The sequence below is a fragment of the Zootoca vivipara genome, chromosome 9, assembly GCF_963506605.1.
Source record: "Zootoca vivipara chromosome 9, rZooViv1.1, whole genome shotgun sequence".
In the NCBI taxonomy this organism is placed as follows: domain Eukaryota; kingdom Metazoa; phylum Chordata; class Lepidosauria; order Squamata; family Lacertidae; genus Zootoca; species Zootoca vivipara.
The window spans coordinates 71,296,655-71,313,501 of NC_083284.1; the positions used below are offsets into that span (position 1 = coordinate 71,296,655).

The 16,847-nt window shown below is 47.7% G+C and overlaps 1 protein-coding gene across 3 annotated transcripts; it reads right to left on the bottom strand.

Moving 5' to 3' along the window:
• Positions 1–5,389: 5,389 nt before the first annotated feature.
• On the bottom strand, positions 5,390–16,571 carry STOML1 (stomatin like 1). Of its 3 annotated transcripts, XM_060278994.1 has the most exons (7): positions 16,416–16,571; positions 14,132–14,238; positions 13,108–13,257; positions 12,051–12,254; positions 10,624–10,855; positions 8,635–8,859; positions 5,390–6,234 (listed from the first exon to the last, which is right to left on the bottom strand). In XM_060278994.1, the coding sequence occupies exons 1-7, from the start codon at positions 16,561–16,563 to the stop codon at positions 6,032–6,034; spliced, it is 1,269 nt and encodes a 422-aa protein (XP_060134977.1). In that variant the 5' UTR covers positions 16,564–16,571; the 3' UTR covers positions 5,390–6,031. The 3 variants fall into 3 exon arrangements, with proteins under 3 accessions (XP_060134977.1, XP_060134978.1, XP_060134979.1); XM_060278995.1 differs by lacking the exon at positions 13,108–13,257; XM_060278996.1 differs by lacking the exon at positions 8,635–8,859.
• Between the last annotated feature and the right edge of the window lie 276 nt (positions 16,572–16,847).

A 16,847-nucleotide genomic window follows, 5' to 3' on the forward strand; every position in this document is an offset into this window, starting at 1 on the left:
CATAGGAAGAAGAAGAGGAGGAGGAGGAGGAGGAGTTTGGATTTGATATCCTGCTTTATTACTACCCTAAGGAGTCTCAAAGCGGCTAACAATCTCATTTCCCTTCCTCCCCCACAACAAACACTCTGTTTTTTTAAAATAAATAATCTTTATTGAAATTCTTTAAAAAACAACATATAGGAAAGTAAAATGTAGAAAGCGAATAAAGCAAAACAAGACAAAGAGAACCAAACAGATAAACAAGCAAAGCAAACAATAATACCAACACAAGAAATCTCCTCGAATAGAAAAAAGTGCCTAACTTAAAAAAACCTAACCTAACAACATAACGTAATATATCATAACATAACATAACTTAATATAACTTAACATAATATAACGAACACAATTTAAGAAATAAAGAAAAGAAAGAAAAAAAGAAAAGAAAAAGAAAGCACATATTTGAACCAATATTTAAATTGCACATTGTTAAAATCTGTTGTCCCACACCCTTCCCCCCCCCAAACACTCTGTGAGGTGAGTGGGGCTGAGAGACTTCAAGAAGTGTGACTAGCCCAAGGTCACCCAGCAGCTGCATGTGGAGGAGCGGAGACGCGAACCCGGTTCACCAGATTACGAGTCCACTGCTCTTAACCACTACACCACACTGGCTCTCCATTCTAGTCCAACCCCCTGCAATACAGAAATCACGGCTAAAGAAACCCTAGCAGATCTCCCCCCCCCCAACTCCTCTGTTAAAATACCTCCAAGGAAGGAGAGCCCACCAGCTTCTGAGGGAGTCTGTTCCACAGTCAAGCAGCTCTTACACCCTCCTTAAACTGGTGTGCCCAGAACTACTCACTTGGAGAAGCCAGATTGCTATTACTGTGTTCATGAGCAGGGATGGGCAAGCCTTGCCCTGCCAGAGGCTGTGGGGTGCCAGTTCCCATGAGCGTACTGTTGTAGAGAATTGTACGTTACACACTGCACTCATGAGACCACAGATGTACAGAGAGGGGAACGCTGTTTTGACACAACAGGAGCCATTTTCCTTGCCAGAGACCATGGTCGAGGAAGGGCTATCCCTTGCGGAATAGGAAGAATAATCCCCACTTGACCCCAGACTATCCCCGGAAAATGCCCTCACCTCCTTTTGCATAACTGTCACCCAAGCCTTTTCAATTCCTCCAACACATACATGATAATGCCTTAACTAAAGAAGGTCTGGCAACAACAGTATTTGCACATTCCACGCCAATCTCCCCTCTTGATCTCCACCCCCCCCCCCCCGGAAGTGTTTTTCCTCCCAGGAAGAAGACCTTGCTGAATCTAAAAATACTTATTTAAAGTTATCCAATATAACTATATTCTTGTATGAATTCATCTGTTTGATTGTATTAAGGGGACAGGGGTTTCTTTTGAATGTATAAAAAGAAAGCTATAGTTGTGAATGTATTCTTTTATATATCCTATACAGTGGTACCTCGGTTTATGAACACAATTGGTTCCGGAAGTCTGTTCATAAACTGAAGCGTTCATAAACTGAAGCGAACTTTCCCATTGAAAGTAATGGAAAGTGGATTAATCCGTTCCAGACGGTCCACAGAGTAACCGTTCATAAACTGAAGCGAACTTTCCCATTGAAAGTAATGGAAAGTGGATTAATCCGTTCCAGACGGGTCCGCGGAGTACTTAAACTGAAGCGTTCATAAACTGAAACATGGGTGTAATTGGTTCCGGAAGTCTGTTCATAAACTGAAGCGTTCATAAACTGAAGCGAACTTTCCCATTAAAAGTAATGGAAAGTGAATTAATCCGTTCCGGATGGGTCTGCGGTGTTCATAAACTGAAAATTCATAAACCGAGGTGTTCATAAACCGAGGTTCCACTGTACTGGAAATGTCAAGACTTTAAGTGTTTCACTTCCGCCTGATCGCCGAGCTGAGCGGACGGGAGATTCCCGGCACTGGGAACCTCCGGCGCGCTGAAGGCAAGGGAGACCCTGCAACGGCGATGCAGGCTTCCATTTAATCCTCAGATAGCGCGTTCTGAGGGCAGAATTCGGCGGGTGCCTGGACGTTTCCCCTACTCCCCGGTAAGCCCTAATAAGGGCAGCCGAGAGCGAGCGGGGTTGAAGACTAGGGCGCCTTGAAAGGATTTTGCTATCTTCAGCGTGTGCAGCCGCAAGTCCGCAGGCATTTCGAGCGATCAAGTTCTCCATTAAAAGCTGTTATTCGGACAATTTGGTGGCTGTGAGTAAAAAAGCTTCGTTTAAAAAAGTTTTAATTCGGAAGTAATTAGACCGCGGGAAGGAGTTAAAATGGAGGTCGCTCCTTCCCTGCTGTGCTAAAGACGGAAGCAATTAACTATCGCTACAGCAACAGAGGCTTTGAGAACTGTTAATATTCAAGATCCAAGCCTTGATACTACCCCTGTAGCAGGGCAAGGGGGAAGAGACTGATTTGGAATTGTTTGCCCTGCAGAGACATGCTTTAAAAATAAGTACAAGCCGATTTTTCTCGCTGGGAGGGAGAGACCAGGAAAGACAGCGAGCTCCTTTGTGAGGTTACAAAGAGACTGGATTGCTTCCTATTTGGACTGTATGGAGACTCTGTAGCAGACTGAATTCCTGAAAGAAAGTACTAATAGACTGGCAACATATTGACTTCTTCTTGGTCAATTTGATGTACACAGAAATAAGACTTTTCTTTGCTTCTAAGACTGTTTGCCTACGTGCTATTGGGAAGCACTAGCAGATGCAGCTGTGTGGATGGTGCTGAGAAAACAGTGACCTTGACATTCCAATCCTGCAAAGCTGGCTTGTTGTGACTGGGATTAAGGCTTGCCTCCAGAGGGAAAATAAACGTTCAGCTTACTGTTCATATTTGGAACTGGTGTACCCCTGTTTGTTATGGCAGGGGAAGGCTCAGGTGGTGCAAAAGCAAGAAGGAAATTGTCGGTTTCCCCAACTTTTGAAGATGAGGTGCTTAAGATGCTAAATACTCTCAAAGAGGGACAAGACAAATTACAGGAGATGCAAGATAAACATACAGAAGAATTTAAAGATTTAAACAAGGAAATTGGAACGCTGACACAAGAGGTTCAACAGGTGAAGACAGAGGTGGCTGGAATAGAGACTAGAGTGACGCACTTGGAGAATGTGAGAGTACAGGATTTGGAAAGTCAGCACTTCCAAACACAGGTCCAAATTGCGTTCAGGCTGGGTGGCGCAGGGCATCACGGCGCCGGCCCGCCAGGAGGGCGCCGCGAGCTGTGCCCACCCGCTGGCCAGCCGGTCCACCGTGCAGCTGCACCCACGGCAACCCCGCTGTGCCTGCCCGCCCGCTGCGCAGCAGCGCCTGTGGTAGCCGCGCTGTGAAACGGGGCAGGAGGCCGCAGGAGGGATCCGGCGCACCACGGCGCCATGGGCACTTAAGACGGCCCTGATTGCGTTTTTACAGATGCGGGAGTGACAGATGAATTTGAGAAAGAAGATTTGAAAGCAACGTTGATCCAGGAATTCACGACAGCTTGGGAATTGACGAAAGAAGAATTGGACGCAATAATTGTGAAGGCCTATAGATTTGGAGTGAAATCAAAGAAGAAAGATTCAAAATTCATAAGTGATTGTATGGTTGTGTTCCAGACAAAAGAACAAAGAGATAAAATTTTGGGCCTACATTACCAGAAGAACTTGAAAGTAAAAGGCAAGCAGATCATTCTGTTTAAAGATACCCCGAAAATTTTTCTGAGCCTGAGGGAAAGATATAGACTTGATGACTCTTCTGAGGAAGAAAGGAATATTCTTCCGATGGGAATACCCAGAAGGGCTCTTTTTAAAATATCAACAGAAGAAGATTTGGATTAAATCAGTGGACGACAAGATAAGATTCCTGGAAAAAAACACGAAGGATTTTGAAGCGGAAACGGGAGCAGGAGCAGCACCACAATCAACATCGCCACCTTTCTTTGACTTGAAACTGCTAGGAGCAGGACCAGGAGCAGGATCAGCAACTTAGTAAGCAAGATGGCATTGAGAATACTTTCCTGGAATACTCACAGTTTGAACTCGAAATTTAAAAGAAACCAGGTATATCATGTGTTACAAAAACAGAATTTGGATGTGATATGTTTACAAGAAACACACGTGACGAGAATTCACAGAAAAATTCTACAAAATAAAAAATTGGGCCAGGACTTTATTTCATCGGGAAAGGTTAAAAAACGAGGAGTAGTAATTTATGTGAAGGAAAAAATTGACGCAAAGTTGATATTTAAAGACGAGGAAGGAAGATATGTTGTGGTTGAAGTAAAGGCGCATGGGAAGATTATTTTCTGTTTGAAATAAACTGCCTTGCTTTTGGAAGTCCTGGTTTGGTCTCTGTCATTTTACAGTCGGTAAGAGCTTATTAACTGCATCTCTTGCCGGGGTTCCCAGACTCTTCCTGGGTCAGGATCCTGTTTTCTCCAGTCCTCAGGACCCCCCTAAATTTCACTTCAGTACAACCACCCACCCTGGCAGGGTCAACAACCAGGGAAGATGGGAGTCCTGCAACTCTGGAGTGCTACAGCTCTCCCCCCTCCCTCACCATTCTATAGTAAGTCAACCCCAATTGGGCAGGGGGGGGCCTTCTTTTTTATAATTTTTTTTAAAAAAAACAAATTTAACAGAACAAATTATCAATCAGTATAATAACCAATTACATTCTCTCGTAGTTTGTGTGTTAGCTTTGCCAGTTCCGCAAAGTCATCAGTTTTTATTGCCATTGTTCTTTCGTTGGGACTTCCTCATTCTTCCATCCTTGTGCTAACAAGACTCTTGCCGCTGTTGTAGCTCAGAGAAGAACTGTCGGGACTTCCCCCCTTTCTCCCCAATGTAAATTCAAAGACAATACTTCACCAAATCCACATTTATGTGAATCAACAGAAACTGAGTTGGTTTAGTCATGATGAGCATGCAGGAACATGCCACCTGTAGGAGACGTCTGCCTTTTTTGGCGTTGTTCTTAAAAACCCAAATGTTACTGTGATAGAACCACAGGGTTGTAGAGTTGGGACCCCCCCCCCGGCAGATATACACATACGGACATACATACATTACACACCCTCTTGAATATAATTTGTTTTAACTGATTTTAATATTGTGTTTTGATTTTTTCCACACTAGAACTTTGGGACATCTAATGAATGTTGAGAGGGTTCAGGACAGCTAAAATAAAGGACTTCTTCATGCAGCACAAAGTTAAGCTATGGAACTCACTCCCACAGGAGGCAAGGATGGCCGTCAACGTGAATGGCTTTAAGAGACAACTGGGAAAAATTGTGGAGATGGCTCTCAATGGCTACCAGCCATGAAGGCTAAGCTCTGTCTCCACAGCTGGAGGCAGCCACACTTCTGCATACAAGACTGTGGCTCTTGTGCTCAGATCCTGCCTGCAGTTTTCCCCTGGAGCACCGGGCCACTGTGAGAACAGGATGCTGGACTAGATGGGCCATTGGCCAGATCCAGCACGATGCTACTTAGCTTCTCATGTTCTAAAATTCATCTAACCTGCACTGAGATCACTTGCTGAAGGGCAGATTAATAATACCAATACTAATAGGTCAGACTTGTACAGAAAAAGGTGGCCCTTCTAATACCAGGGGCCCCAAGTAGTTTAGGGCTCTGTAGGTCATAAGCAGCACTTTGTGGAGTTTGAAACGGGGGATCCTGTACAATTGTTTCCATCACACGAAGCACATGCTCCCCATAACTGGACCCAGAGAAAAGTCTTGATGACACTTTACTGAGCAAACTGGGGAAAAAACCTGGTTATCATTTGTGGAGAAAGGAAGAGAGGAGGCTGTGTCTTTCTTAGTTCAAGGAGGGAGACACTTAACCAACATACAGGGTTAAAACTCCCTCAGAACGGCTACCCAGTAAGCATCAGGCCACTCTGTCTGGTTGCTAAGCAACACCTTCCCGCCCCCCAGGTTAAGCTGGCTTCCTGAGGACAGAATTAACCCTTAGGCAGCAAACTGAATGATCCCTCCTCTTGGACTCCCAACACGTTCATCTTCGTTGCTTCATCACTTTGAAGAGCTCTTCCAGCTTGAGGGCTACACTCAGGTCTCCATGGACCTGAAGCCTCCCGCAGACGTAGGCATTCAAAGGATGGAGCTCCCCCAGAATGAAGGCCTCCAGGTCACTCTCAGACATCTCCAACGCCACGTCGGGACTGTGGTCGGGTGGCCCAAGGCCTATTTGCCCCCGTCCTGCAGAAAAAAAGGGAAGAAGACCAGTAGGCCTAGGAATTCAAATCAGGACCGTAGCTCTTGAAACTGGTGTTCACTAAATAATAGAAAAGGAAAATTTGTTGGGAGGTTCGCTAGTCTAGGGCAGGCTGTTCAGGGCAGTGTTTTAACTACAGAATCCCTGACTGATATCACTCCAGCTTCTGCTGACATGGAATTTTGGTTAAATCCATTATCCGTGAGGAGGGTGTCACATATTTAAGAAAGCTAACTGGTAAGAACTAGCTTAGGATGAACCTAACGGCTAAATGCTAAAGTGAAAAACAACTCCAGTTCTAACATGTACACTAAAATAATTGGGTTGAGTCAGGCTTTCTAGGGACTGTGGCTGGATGACAGAGGGTGGGGAGCTGGGGTGGCAGAAAGCGGTTGGATAGAGGATAAACAGCTAACATGATGTATATTTTGCCAGATTAGGGTCTGTCCTAATAGAAATGCTCCCACAGGAATCTTTGGACTGTGTCCAGTAATGCTTTACTGAATAAACTGGGAGTTTGGTGTGGGCCTCTGTGTTATTGTTTGTTTGTTTGTTGTTGTTGTTTATTGAATTTATACACTGCTCTATACCTGGAGGTCTCAGGGTGGTTAACACAACAAAATCAAAATACAAAACTCGAACCCCCAAAGGGAATTTCACACCACTTAACTACTTCCAGCAAAGGAGAGCCCAGCCTGACAAACAGCTCTCACTACTGGGGAGGTGTCTCTATCATAAAATCATAGAATTGTAGAGGTGGAGGGGACCCCAAGGGGCCGTCTAGTCCCACCACCTGCAATGTGGGAATCACAGCTGAAGAATCAGGTCACCGCCTAATGTTTAGGTGAATTCTGTTCCCCTGACATTTCCACCCGTTGGTTCTAGCTCAGGCATCCCCAAACTTCTGCCCTCCAGATGTTTTGGACTACAGTTCCCATCTTCCCTGACCACTGGTCCTGTTAGCTAGGGATCATAGGAGTTGTAGGCCAAAACATCTGGAGGGCCGCAGTTTAGGGATGCCTGTTCTAGCTCTTCCCTCCAGAGCAGCAGCCACGAAAGTCTACTCTGTCTTCTGCAGAATGCATCTTCCCACAATGTCAAAGTTAGGATTTGCACATTCCCTCTTATGCCTGAGCAGTGAACACTGCTCTGTTCTGGCAGCCCTGTTTAGGGAAGTTTTTAATGACTGATGTTTTAATATATTTTTAACCTTTTGTTGGAAGCCGCCCAGAGTGGCTGGGGAAACCCAGCCAGGTGGGCAGAGTATAAATAAATTTATTATTATTATTATTATTATTATTATTATTATTATTATTATTACTATTATTATACAGTCATACCTCTTGTTACGAATGCTGCGGGTTGCGTACGACACGGGATACGTACGCGCCGAACCTGGAAGTACAGGTTACTTCCAGGTTGGGCGGTTTGTGCAGGCGCAGACGCGACAAATGACGTCATGCGCATGTGCAGAAGTGCTGAATCGCGCCATGCACATGCGCAGACGCGGCGCTGCATGTTGTGTACTGCTCATGTTGCGTACGGGGCGCTGGAATGGATCCCGTACGCAACATGAGGTACCACTGTATAACACCCAGAGCACTGTTACGCCCAGACTTTAGGATCCCAACTCCACCCCACCCGGACAGGTCCTGAGGGCCCAAATGGCCACTTCAGATTGGCCGTTTCTCATGTGATGTAACTAGCAGGTGGGCCCCCTGGGGTTTGCCCAACATGGCCGTTTTCAGAGGCTTGGTCGACCTTCTCGGTGCTGTCGGCTGGAGGAGCCCAATGTGCTGCCTTAGGGCCACCTACTTCCCAAAATGTACATATTGCTTGATTGTAAAACAACAACAACAAAGAGAAAACAATAAAATTATCAACAAGGAAAAATTAACAGCAACAAATTAAGGCTTTCAAAAAGTTAAAATGACAACAGACTAAAAACAGCTTAAAACTCACACCAACTTCCTAAGCGTTTGGGCGCAAGCTTGTCTAAACAACGTTTCTGGCAGATGCCAAAAAGAGACAGCAAAGGCGCCTGCCTGGTGTCAATAGGCAGGGAGTTCCACAGGGCAGGTGCCGCCACACTATAAGGCTGACTTATTATGAATGGGTATTATGTAGTCCTGGCAACAGGGCCCTTCAAAGTGGTCAAGTGGGCATATGTGGGGCAATGAGATCTCGTAGGTACTCGTCCCACTTGGCCCAACAGCCAATCAGCAGGCAGTGCAGATCCCTGGGCACAGGTGTTCCATGCTGGCAAGGCCTCACACCTGTCAGCAATTGTGCACTGGCGGCACCTTCCAGGTGATGAGGGAGGGAAGAAGCCCCACAGGAGAGGGGCCTTTGTCAAGGGCTTCATTCAAACAAAAGAAACTGACCTGCAGAGAGATCAATGAAATAAGTAGTCTTTGCTCCACTGGCCAGAAGGACATTGATCTGGTAGCAAGCCTTGACCTGGTTAACTAAGGATTCGGACAAGCCCCGCTCCAACAGGGAGAGGTGCTCCTCGACTTTAAACCTCCTTCTTTCACTGCCACCGCCTGGCTCTGTGTGGACAGCATGCGGTGGCTCCTCCATCTCGTTCTCTACCTCCACATGTTCAGCTGCAGAAAAAAGGCAACCGGTACGTAGATTATGACAGGGGTGGCCAAAGCAGGGCCCTCCTCCAGCTTATAATTATTTGTTGCATTTATATCCCACCCTTTCCTCCAAGGAGCTTGTTCTCCCCTCCTCCTCCTCACTGAATGCCCACCACAACCCTGCGAGGTAGGTTAGGCTGAGAGGCAGTGTTTCGCCCCAAGGTCACCCAGTGGGCTTCAAGGCTGAGTGGAGGATTTGAACCCTGGTTTGTCCTGGGTCCTCATTTGACACTCAGGGGTCAGCAAACTTTTTCAGCAGGGGGCCGGTCTACTGTCCCTCAGACCTTGGGGGGGGGCAGGACTATAATTTTTTTGGGGGGGGGGATGAACGAATTCCTATGCCCCACAAATAACCCAAGGATGCATTTTAAATAAAAGCATTCTACTCATGTAAAAACACAAGGCAGGTCCCACAAATAACCCAGGGATGCATTTTAAATAAAAGGACACATTCTACTAATGTAACAACACACTGATTCCAGTCTACCGGCCGGATTTAGAAGGTGATTGGGCCGGATCCAGCCCCCGGGCTTTAGTTTGCCTACCCATGCTATAACCACTACACTGCACTGGCTCTCAGATGCAGAATAACTCCCATCAGCCCCAGATAGCATGGCCATTGGCTACGGACAGACCACAGCACAGTGGTATTAATTAATTATGATCATTATTGAATCCATATCGTAACTGTAAGGGGGAGGGCTTATAGAGAACCCCCCCTTCATCCGAAGCAGCCCGTCTCCCAGCAGTCATGAGAGCGAAGGGTCAGGAAACGGAGGGAGTGCCAGGGCTCTGGCAACATCCAAGAGACCCTGCTCCATAGGCAGGGAGAGAGGGAGGCGGAAAGAGAGGACAGGAATCCGTCTGACAGAAGACCCGTCCCCCCGACGCCGGAATTGAGGAGGAGGAGGAAAGGGAGGCGCTTCTCAGTTCCGAGGCTTTTATGCTGGTCCAGAACGCGGAGGGGGGCAGTGCAAGAATCTGACTTGAGCGGGTAGACATGGAATCAGTAGTTCGTTACACTGTAAATAGTGTGCACCAATAAAAACGTCTGAAAGACAAGCATGTGGAAGTTCGTTACTCAAGAGTAGTCACCACATCCCTGACAGTGACCTTCCTCCCAACAAAGGAACTCGGGGTTTTCCACACACAAGTGGCACACCTAAAAACCTCTAAACCTCTAAAAACAATTCCAACACATATTGGGAAAGATCTCTTCTTTAAAAGGCTTGTTGAAAAGCTGGTAGAGCTCATGTCTCCACTGTTGAAGGCAGTAAACGCTTCTGGGTACCAGTTGCTGGAAACCACAGGAGAAGGCTCTTCAGCTCGGGGCCTGCTTGCGGGTTTTCTATAGCCATCTGGTCAGAAAGAACTGTCAGGGATTGGAAATACAAAGGTTGACCAGACGGAAAGCCTTACCTGCCCTTAAGAGGCCAGTGGGCAGGTCCTGCCTATGAGGCTCTCAAAGGCCCCTGGCTGGCCCCTGTCAGAACAGGATGCTGGACTAGATGGGCCACTGGCCAGATCCAGCACGCTCCTAGAGTCTTTTGTTGCAAGCTGGTCGAAGGTTGCCCCATGAGCTTCATGGCCCAAGCAAGGATTCCAGTCGAGGTGTCCCTAGCCCAAGCCCAACACTACAATGGTATTACAGCAAGGATTGACTAGGGATGGCTGTCATAAGAAATTATTAATATTATTATTTTACTAAGTCATGCTTGGGGAACTGACCTGTCTCAAAATCTCCATTTGGACTGGTGACCGCAGCCGCCAGGGTTTTGCCCAAGAACTGAAGAGCCAGCTGCTGAATGGTGCTATCCAGCCCTTCCAATCCTGGGATTGAAGGCCTTGAGCCTGGCACCTGTGGGACATTCTCCTGGGACGCCTGGAGGACGCTTCCCAATATCAGTTCCACCCTGTCCACCTCAAGGCCCCAAGACTTGGTGATGTCATTGGTTTCCACCTAGAAAGAAGAGAAGGCAGGACATTTAGATCAAGGGCATGTGGAAACTGAGACCCTACAGGTGTTCATGGAATTGTAGAATTGTATTATAGTTGGAAGAGAGCTAAAGGCTCATCTAGCCCAGGCATGTCCAACACATTGATCACGATCGAGGAGTCAATTGCAGGATTGTTTCTCGTCGATCGGAGGCCGAGAAAGAAAAGCCTTTCTCCACAGCCTCAGACGCAGCAGCAGCAGCAGCCGCTACCGGTTTCAATGGCCGAGCCTCCTTGCCTTGCTTCCCACTCTGTGCTGTGCTCTCGGGGGTTAGAGAGCCGGTGGTGGGGTGAGTGGGACATGGCGCCCTAAGGGAGGACTGGGGTGTTTGTGTGTGTGTGTGTGTGTGGGGGAGATTCTTGCTTGAGGATCTGGCGAGCATGGCCTCAGCAGGCGAGGGGGTGCAAAATCTGCTCCCTCATGCGCAGTTGGAAAGGGAATTAATGGGCAGGAGGGCACATGGGAGGAAAGGAAGGTGTCCTTTGGGGTGGGGCTACTGTAGCCAGGCAAAGGGCACCGCGGGGGGAGACAAGGCAGTACCTGAGCGCACTTGAGATCCCTCTGGAAGTACACGGAGGGGCAGCGTATAATACCAACCGCACCCCATTTGCAGCTGGTTATCAGCCGCTCCCACAGAAAGCCCCAGAAAGCTTTTTTAAATCCTGAATTTATCAGAGTGCCTCTGGGCATGTGCAGTGTTCCTCCCGAAGCAGGAAGAGAGGTCCGCCTCCCGCTTTTGGGAGGAGGGCGAACAGCTCCGTCCAGGGCAAAAGGGGCGGTGAGGGGATGTGTGTGGCTCCCCACCACCTGGTAGCCTTGGGGTTTCTCGCCGTGGCAGAAGGAGCCATGTCTCTTGTGTGTGTTCTGCCCCTCATATTCCCCCCCCACGACCTGCTGCCCCTGCAGATATTCCTTCTGCTCACTGCCACCCCCACCATTCCCCTCCCTCTCTCCCCACAGCCCAGCCTGCGTTACTAGGCAGCGAGAGGTGGGCACCGGTCAAGCCAGCCCCCAGGAAACACCAACACACACTCTTTTTTAAAGCAGAGTCCCAGCCTCACCTCTCTCTCTCTCTCTCTCTGTGTGTGTGTGTGTGTGTGTGAGAGAGAGAGAGAGAGAGAGAGAGAGAGAGAGAGAGAGAGATTAGTGATATTATTACCAGGAGCTGGTCTGCGATCCGCAGCTTCTCTGTTTGAATCTCCCGCAGGTACTTCTTAAGCACAATCTTGGTCATGGCATTCTGGGCAGTCATCCGCGTGGCAATGTTGAGATCTTTCACCATCATGACTGACAGCAGCGGATCCCAAACACGGAACTGGACATCAGCCCCCACAGAGACCCACGCTCCATCCCGAGACATTAGCTGTAAAGGCCAGAGACAGTCACGGTGAACTTTGTGGTCCTCATAGGGAAACTTTCCCTGAGCAATTCCTTCAAGCGCAATGGAAATAAATAAACCCCTTATAGCAGCGGTTCTCAAACCTTTGGGGGGCCTGCTGTCTCCTTGCTTCCATAAACTCATAACCAGTGCCCTTTCCCCACTCTAGAAAAAACATTATTCAGAATGTTTGCACAACCCACTAAGGAAGATAATAACATATGAATAAAATTCAAAACAGTATGTATAAATTGCACATTTCTCCAAAATCCAGTTTAAACTATTTAGCACAATTAATTCAACAAAACTGATGAACTTGATCCAGTGACATCAGCTGTTCAAAGCCTGATAATAATTTGCACCTCCTTACCTGCCTCCCCCTGGGAATGCTACTGCCCACTTTGGGGCACACACTGCCCTATAGCATCCTTCATCCTAGAGCTCTCATCAGACCCAGCCAGCATGGCCAAGAGCAGGCACACACCCCCAAACTGCGGCCCTCCAGATGCTTTGGCCTACAGCTCCCATGATCCCTAGCTAACAGGACCAGTGGTCGGGGAAGATGGGAATTGTAGTCCAAGACATCTGGAGGGCCGAAGTTTGGGGATGCCTGGCCAAGAGTCAGGGATGATGGGAGTTGTAGTCTCACATCTGGAGGGCAACAGGTTCCCCACCCTAGCACTGATGGGCTGCATGGAGGGAGGCAGTTTCATCTTCCACTGTTGCCCCCCACCCCTTTTCCTCCACTGCTCTGAGCTTTCACCCCGACTGTCTCCCTTGGGCCTCCAGGGCAGCCTCGCTCTTCGGAGAAGCTTCTTTCGAGGCAACAGCAACTCGCCTTGCATGGCGGGATGCTGAAGGCCCGTGTCCGGAGGTCCACCAGCTGCCAGTGATCAATAAAGGGCAGCACCAGAACCACCCCTGGCCCTTGTGGGGCTCGGATCCGCCCCAGACGAAACATGATCATTCGCTCGTAAGTAGGCACTATCTGGAAAGGAAATGGAAAGAGAAGCTGCAGAAACTAAAAAGGTACGGAGAGGTGCAAATATAAACGAAAGGAATCATAGAGTTGGAAGAGACCACAAGGGCCATCCAGTCCAACCCCCTGCCAAGCAGGAAACACCATCAAAGCATTCTTGACATATGCCTGTCAAGCCTCTGCTTAAAGACCTCCAAAGAAGGAGACTCCACCACACTCCTTGGTAGCAAATTCCACTGCCGAACAGCTCTTACTGTCAGGAAGTTCTTCCTAACGTTTAGGTGGAATCTTCTTTCTTGAAGTTTGAATCCATTGCTCCGTGTCCGCTTCTCTGGAGCAGCAGAAAACAGCAGAAAACAGCAGAAAAAGGCTCTTTCCACTCCCACTCTGGCTTTCAGAGTAACCCTGCAGAACTGCTAGCCGTCAGAGCAGACAATACTGGGCCCAATAGATAAATAGTCTGGCCTGGTTTAAGGCAGCTCCCTGTGATCTAGTAAAGTCAAACCTCTGCTTGGAAAATATTTCAGGTGTTTCTGCCTTAGACAAATGCATGGAGGAGAGGGCTCTCCATGGCTCCCAGCCAGGATGGCTCTGCTCTGCCTCCACAGGTGGAAGCAGCAGCTCTTCTGGATACCAGCTGCTGGGAACCACAGGAAGGGAGAGCGACCTCTTGTGCTGGACTAGATGGGCTACTGGGCTCTTCTCAGCCTCTTAGCCATGTCTCCAACCCACTCCCTGCAGTGCCAGCGCTATGCGGGGACCTGTGTCAGGGCTGAGCTTGGAGAAAAGAGATTTGCAACGGAGCTGAAACTGATTGGTTGGAACCTCTCTGCCTCCCACCCAAAGCAAACAGGCATCAGATCTCCCCATCTCCGGTTCCTACCTTCAGAACAAACCAGGCCGAGATGGGGAAGAGGAGGAATGTGACCAGGAACACAAAAGTGGTCACCACCCCATGGCAAATCCATGACAAACACTCTTGAGGGGGATCTGAGGAAAACAAAGAGAAGCAAACTAGTTAATGCACATTCACAGAGCAACAACCCCCCCCCCCCAAAAAAAATCCTGGGTAACTATAGTTTACCGCCATACAGCACCATTTCCTAGTACCCAACTTTCATGTGACAGCCCTCTAAGATATTTGAAGATGGCTATCATATCTTCTCCCAGTCTCCTCTTTTTCAAGCTAAACATACCCTGTTGCTTCAACCATTCCTCATAAGGCTTGGCTTCTTGACCCTTCTTGATCAACTTGGCTGCCCTCCTCTGCACATGTTCCAGCCTATCAACATCCTCCTTAAATTGTGGTGCCCAGAACTGCAATTTGCATAGCTGCCAAGTTTTCCCTTTTCTCGCAAGGAAGCCTATTCAGCATAAGGGAATTTCCCTTTAAAAAAGGGAGAACTTGGCAGCTATGAATTTGTGTCCCTACAGTTTGCCAGTCAAAGAGATTAGGAGTGAACATACTCGGTTCACCTTTAAGATTAATTTGATGACAACCTGCAATTCTAAGAATGTGGTATATTGCATCCGGTAACAAACTGTACATAGGAAGCACTACGAGACCCCTTAAGGTTCGCATAGGGGAACATAGATCGCGCTTCCGTAACCAAGTTATGGAAGCCCCCCTCACACCTCACTTCCTACAAAAGAAGCATAGTGATTCTGACTTCATGTTTTTTGGCATCTGGCAGTATACCCCTAAAAATACCATAAACAGGATATTTTAAAGATTCTCAGGCAACAAGAAACCAAATTAATCTTCATGCTTAAGACGTTACAACCGCATGGCCTCGATTCAGATCTTGATCTTTCAGTAGTCATTTAACCATACATCAACTCTGTAAGTCTTTTCAGTACTTGAATTCTGCCCCTCCCTCCCTAATTCCTTATCTCCCGGGAAGGAGTTTCCTGTGTGACTCAAATAGAGCAATCTTGCTTAGGCCACCACATTCTACTCTAACTAAGAATATAAAGAATACAAGATGTGTAAGTATTAATTTCTGATATGTTTGGTTTAGACATCTGTTCTGAACCATTCCTCATAAGGCTTGGCTTCTTGACCCTTGATCAACTTGGCTGCCCTCCTCTGCACATGTTCCAGCCTATCAACTTCCTCCTTAAATTGTGGTGCCCAGAACTGGACACAATATTCCTGCTGTGGTCTTATGAAGGTGGAATAGAGTGGTACTATTACTTCCCTTGATCTGAACACCATACTTCTGTTGATGCAGTTAAGAATAGCATCCGCTTTTTTTGTTGCTGCATCACACTGTTGGCTAATTATTATTATTTATTTATTCATTTATTTATTTATTTGTACCCTGCCCATCCTGTTGTCTTTGTCCATGGAGTTTTCTTGGCAGGGATACTGGAGTGGCTTGCCAGTTCCTTCTCCAGGTGGATCACTTTTAGTCAAAACTCTCCACTATGACCTGTCCATCTTGGGTGGCCCTACATGGCATAGCTCATAGCTTCTCTGAGTTATTCAAGCCCCTTCGCCACGACAAGGCATTGATCCATGAATGGTGCCGGAGGAGACTCTTGAGAGTCCCATGGACTGCAAGAAGATCAAACCTCTCCATTCTGAAGGAAATCAACCCTGGGTGCTCACTGGAAGGACAGATCGTGAAGCTGAGGCTCCAATACTTTGGCCACCTCATGAGAAGATAAGACTCCCTGGAAAAGACCCTGATGTTGGGAAAGATGGAGGGCACAAGGAGAAGGGGACGACAGAGGACGAGATGGTTGGACAGTGTCTCGAAGCTACGAACATGAGTTTGACCAAACTGCGGGAGGCAGTGCAAGACAGGAGTACCTGGCGTGCTATGGTCCATGGGGTCACGAAGAGTCGGACACAACTAAACGACTAAACAACAACAACAACAACACCCCGCCCATCTGGCTGAGTCTCCCCAGTCACTCTGGGCGGCTCCCGATCGAATATTAAAACAATACAGCATCAGATCATGTTAAGCTTGTGGTCTCCCAAGACCCCTGGATCCTTTTCACTTGTCATAATAAAGAGTAAAGGAGGGCTCTCGCTTGCATGCTCTCCCTGTAGGCTCCCCCAGTGCATCTGAATAGCTTATCTGGGACAGGGCTGGTGCAGACCCTTGATCTGATCCAGTTGGACCTTACTCCCATCTTCAAACCCAGCCACTTACCTGTTCCCTTCTGCATCAGCTTCAGTGTGTTCCATGTGCGCCCAGGTGGAAAGAAAGCCTTCGGAGGTTCATCTGGCCAGTTCCCCGATTGCTGGTACTGGTCAGTGTCTCCTAATGGCAACGCTTGGTATCCTGACCGGCTGAACATGTTCTGGTTAGCTCCCAAGGTATCTCTCTTTGTTTCCCCCCTTTATGTGCATTATAAAGAGTCCTGCATTGCCACTCCTTTAACTCTGCAAAGACAAAGCACCAGCAGAAAGATGTTTGCATGCAGTTTCTGCTTGGAACATATTTCCTTGTTATGACACCTCTTTTGTTTGTACGAAATGTAGGGTTGCCAGACTCAACAGAGGACAGGACTTCTGTGCCTTTAATTGCCCTGCTCTCTTTTGAGTCTGGAAGCCTTAAAGAGAAATCAGCAGACCCTTTGCT

Coding starts and splice junctions, on each gene's coding strand:
- STOML1 (XM_060278994.1), bottom strand. CDS start 16,563: ATGTTCAGCCGGTCAGGATACCAAGCGTTGCCATTAGGAGACACTGAC. Junction 14,239..16,415: donor GCTGATGCAGAAGGGAACAG/GTAAGTGGCTGG, acceptor TGTTTTCCTCAG/ATCCCCCTCAAGAGTGTTTG. Junction 10,856..12,050: donor GGATCGCAGACCAGCTCCTG/GTAATAATATCA, acceptor TCTTCTTTCTAG/GTGGAAACCAATGACATCAC.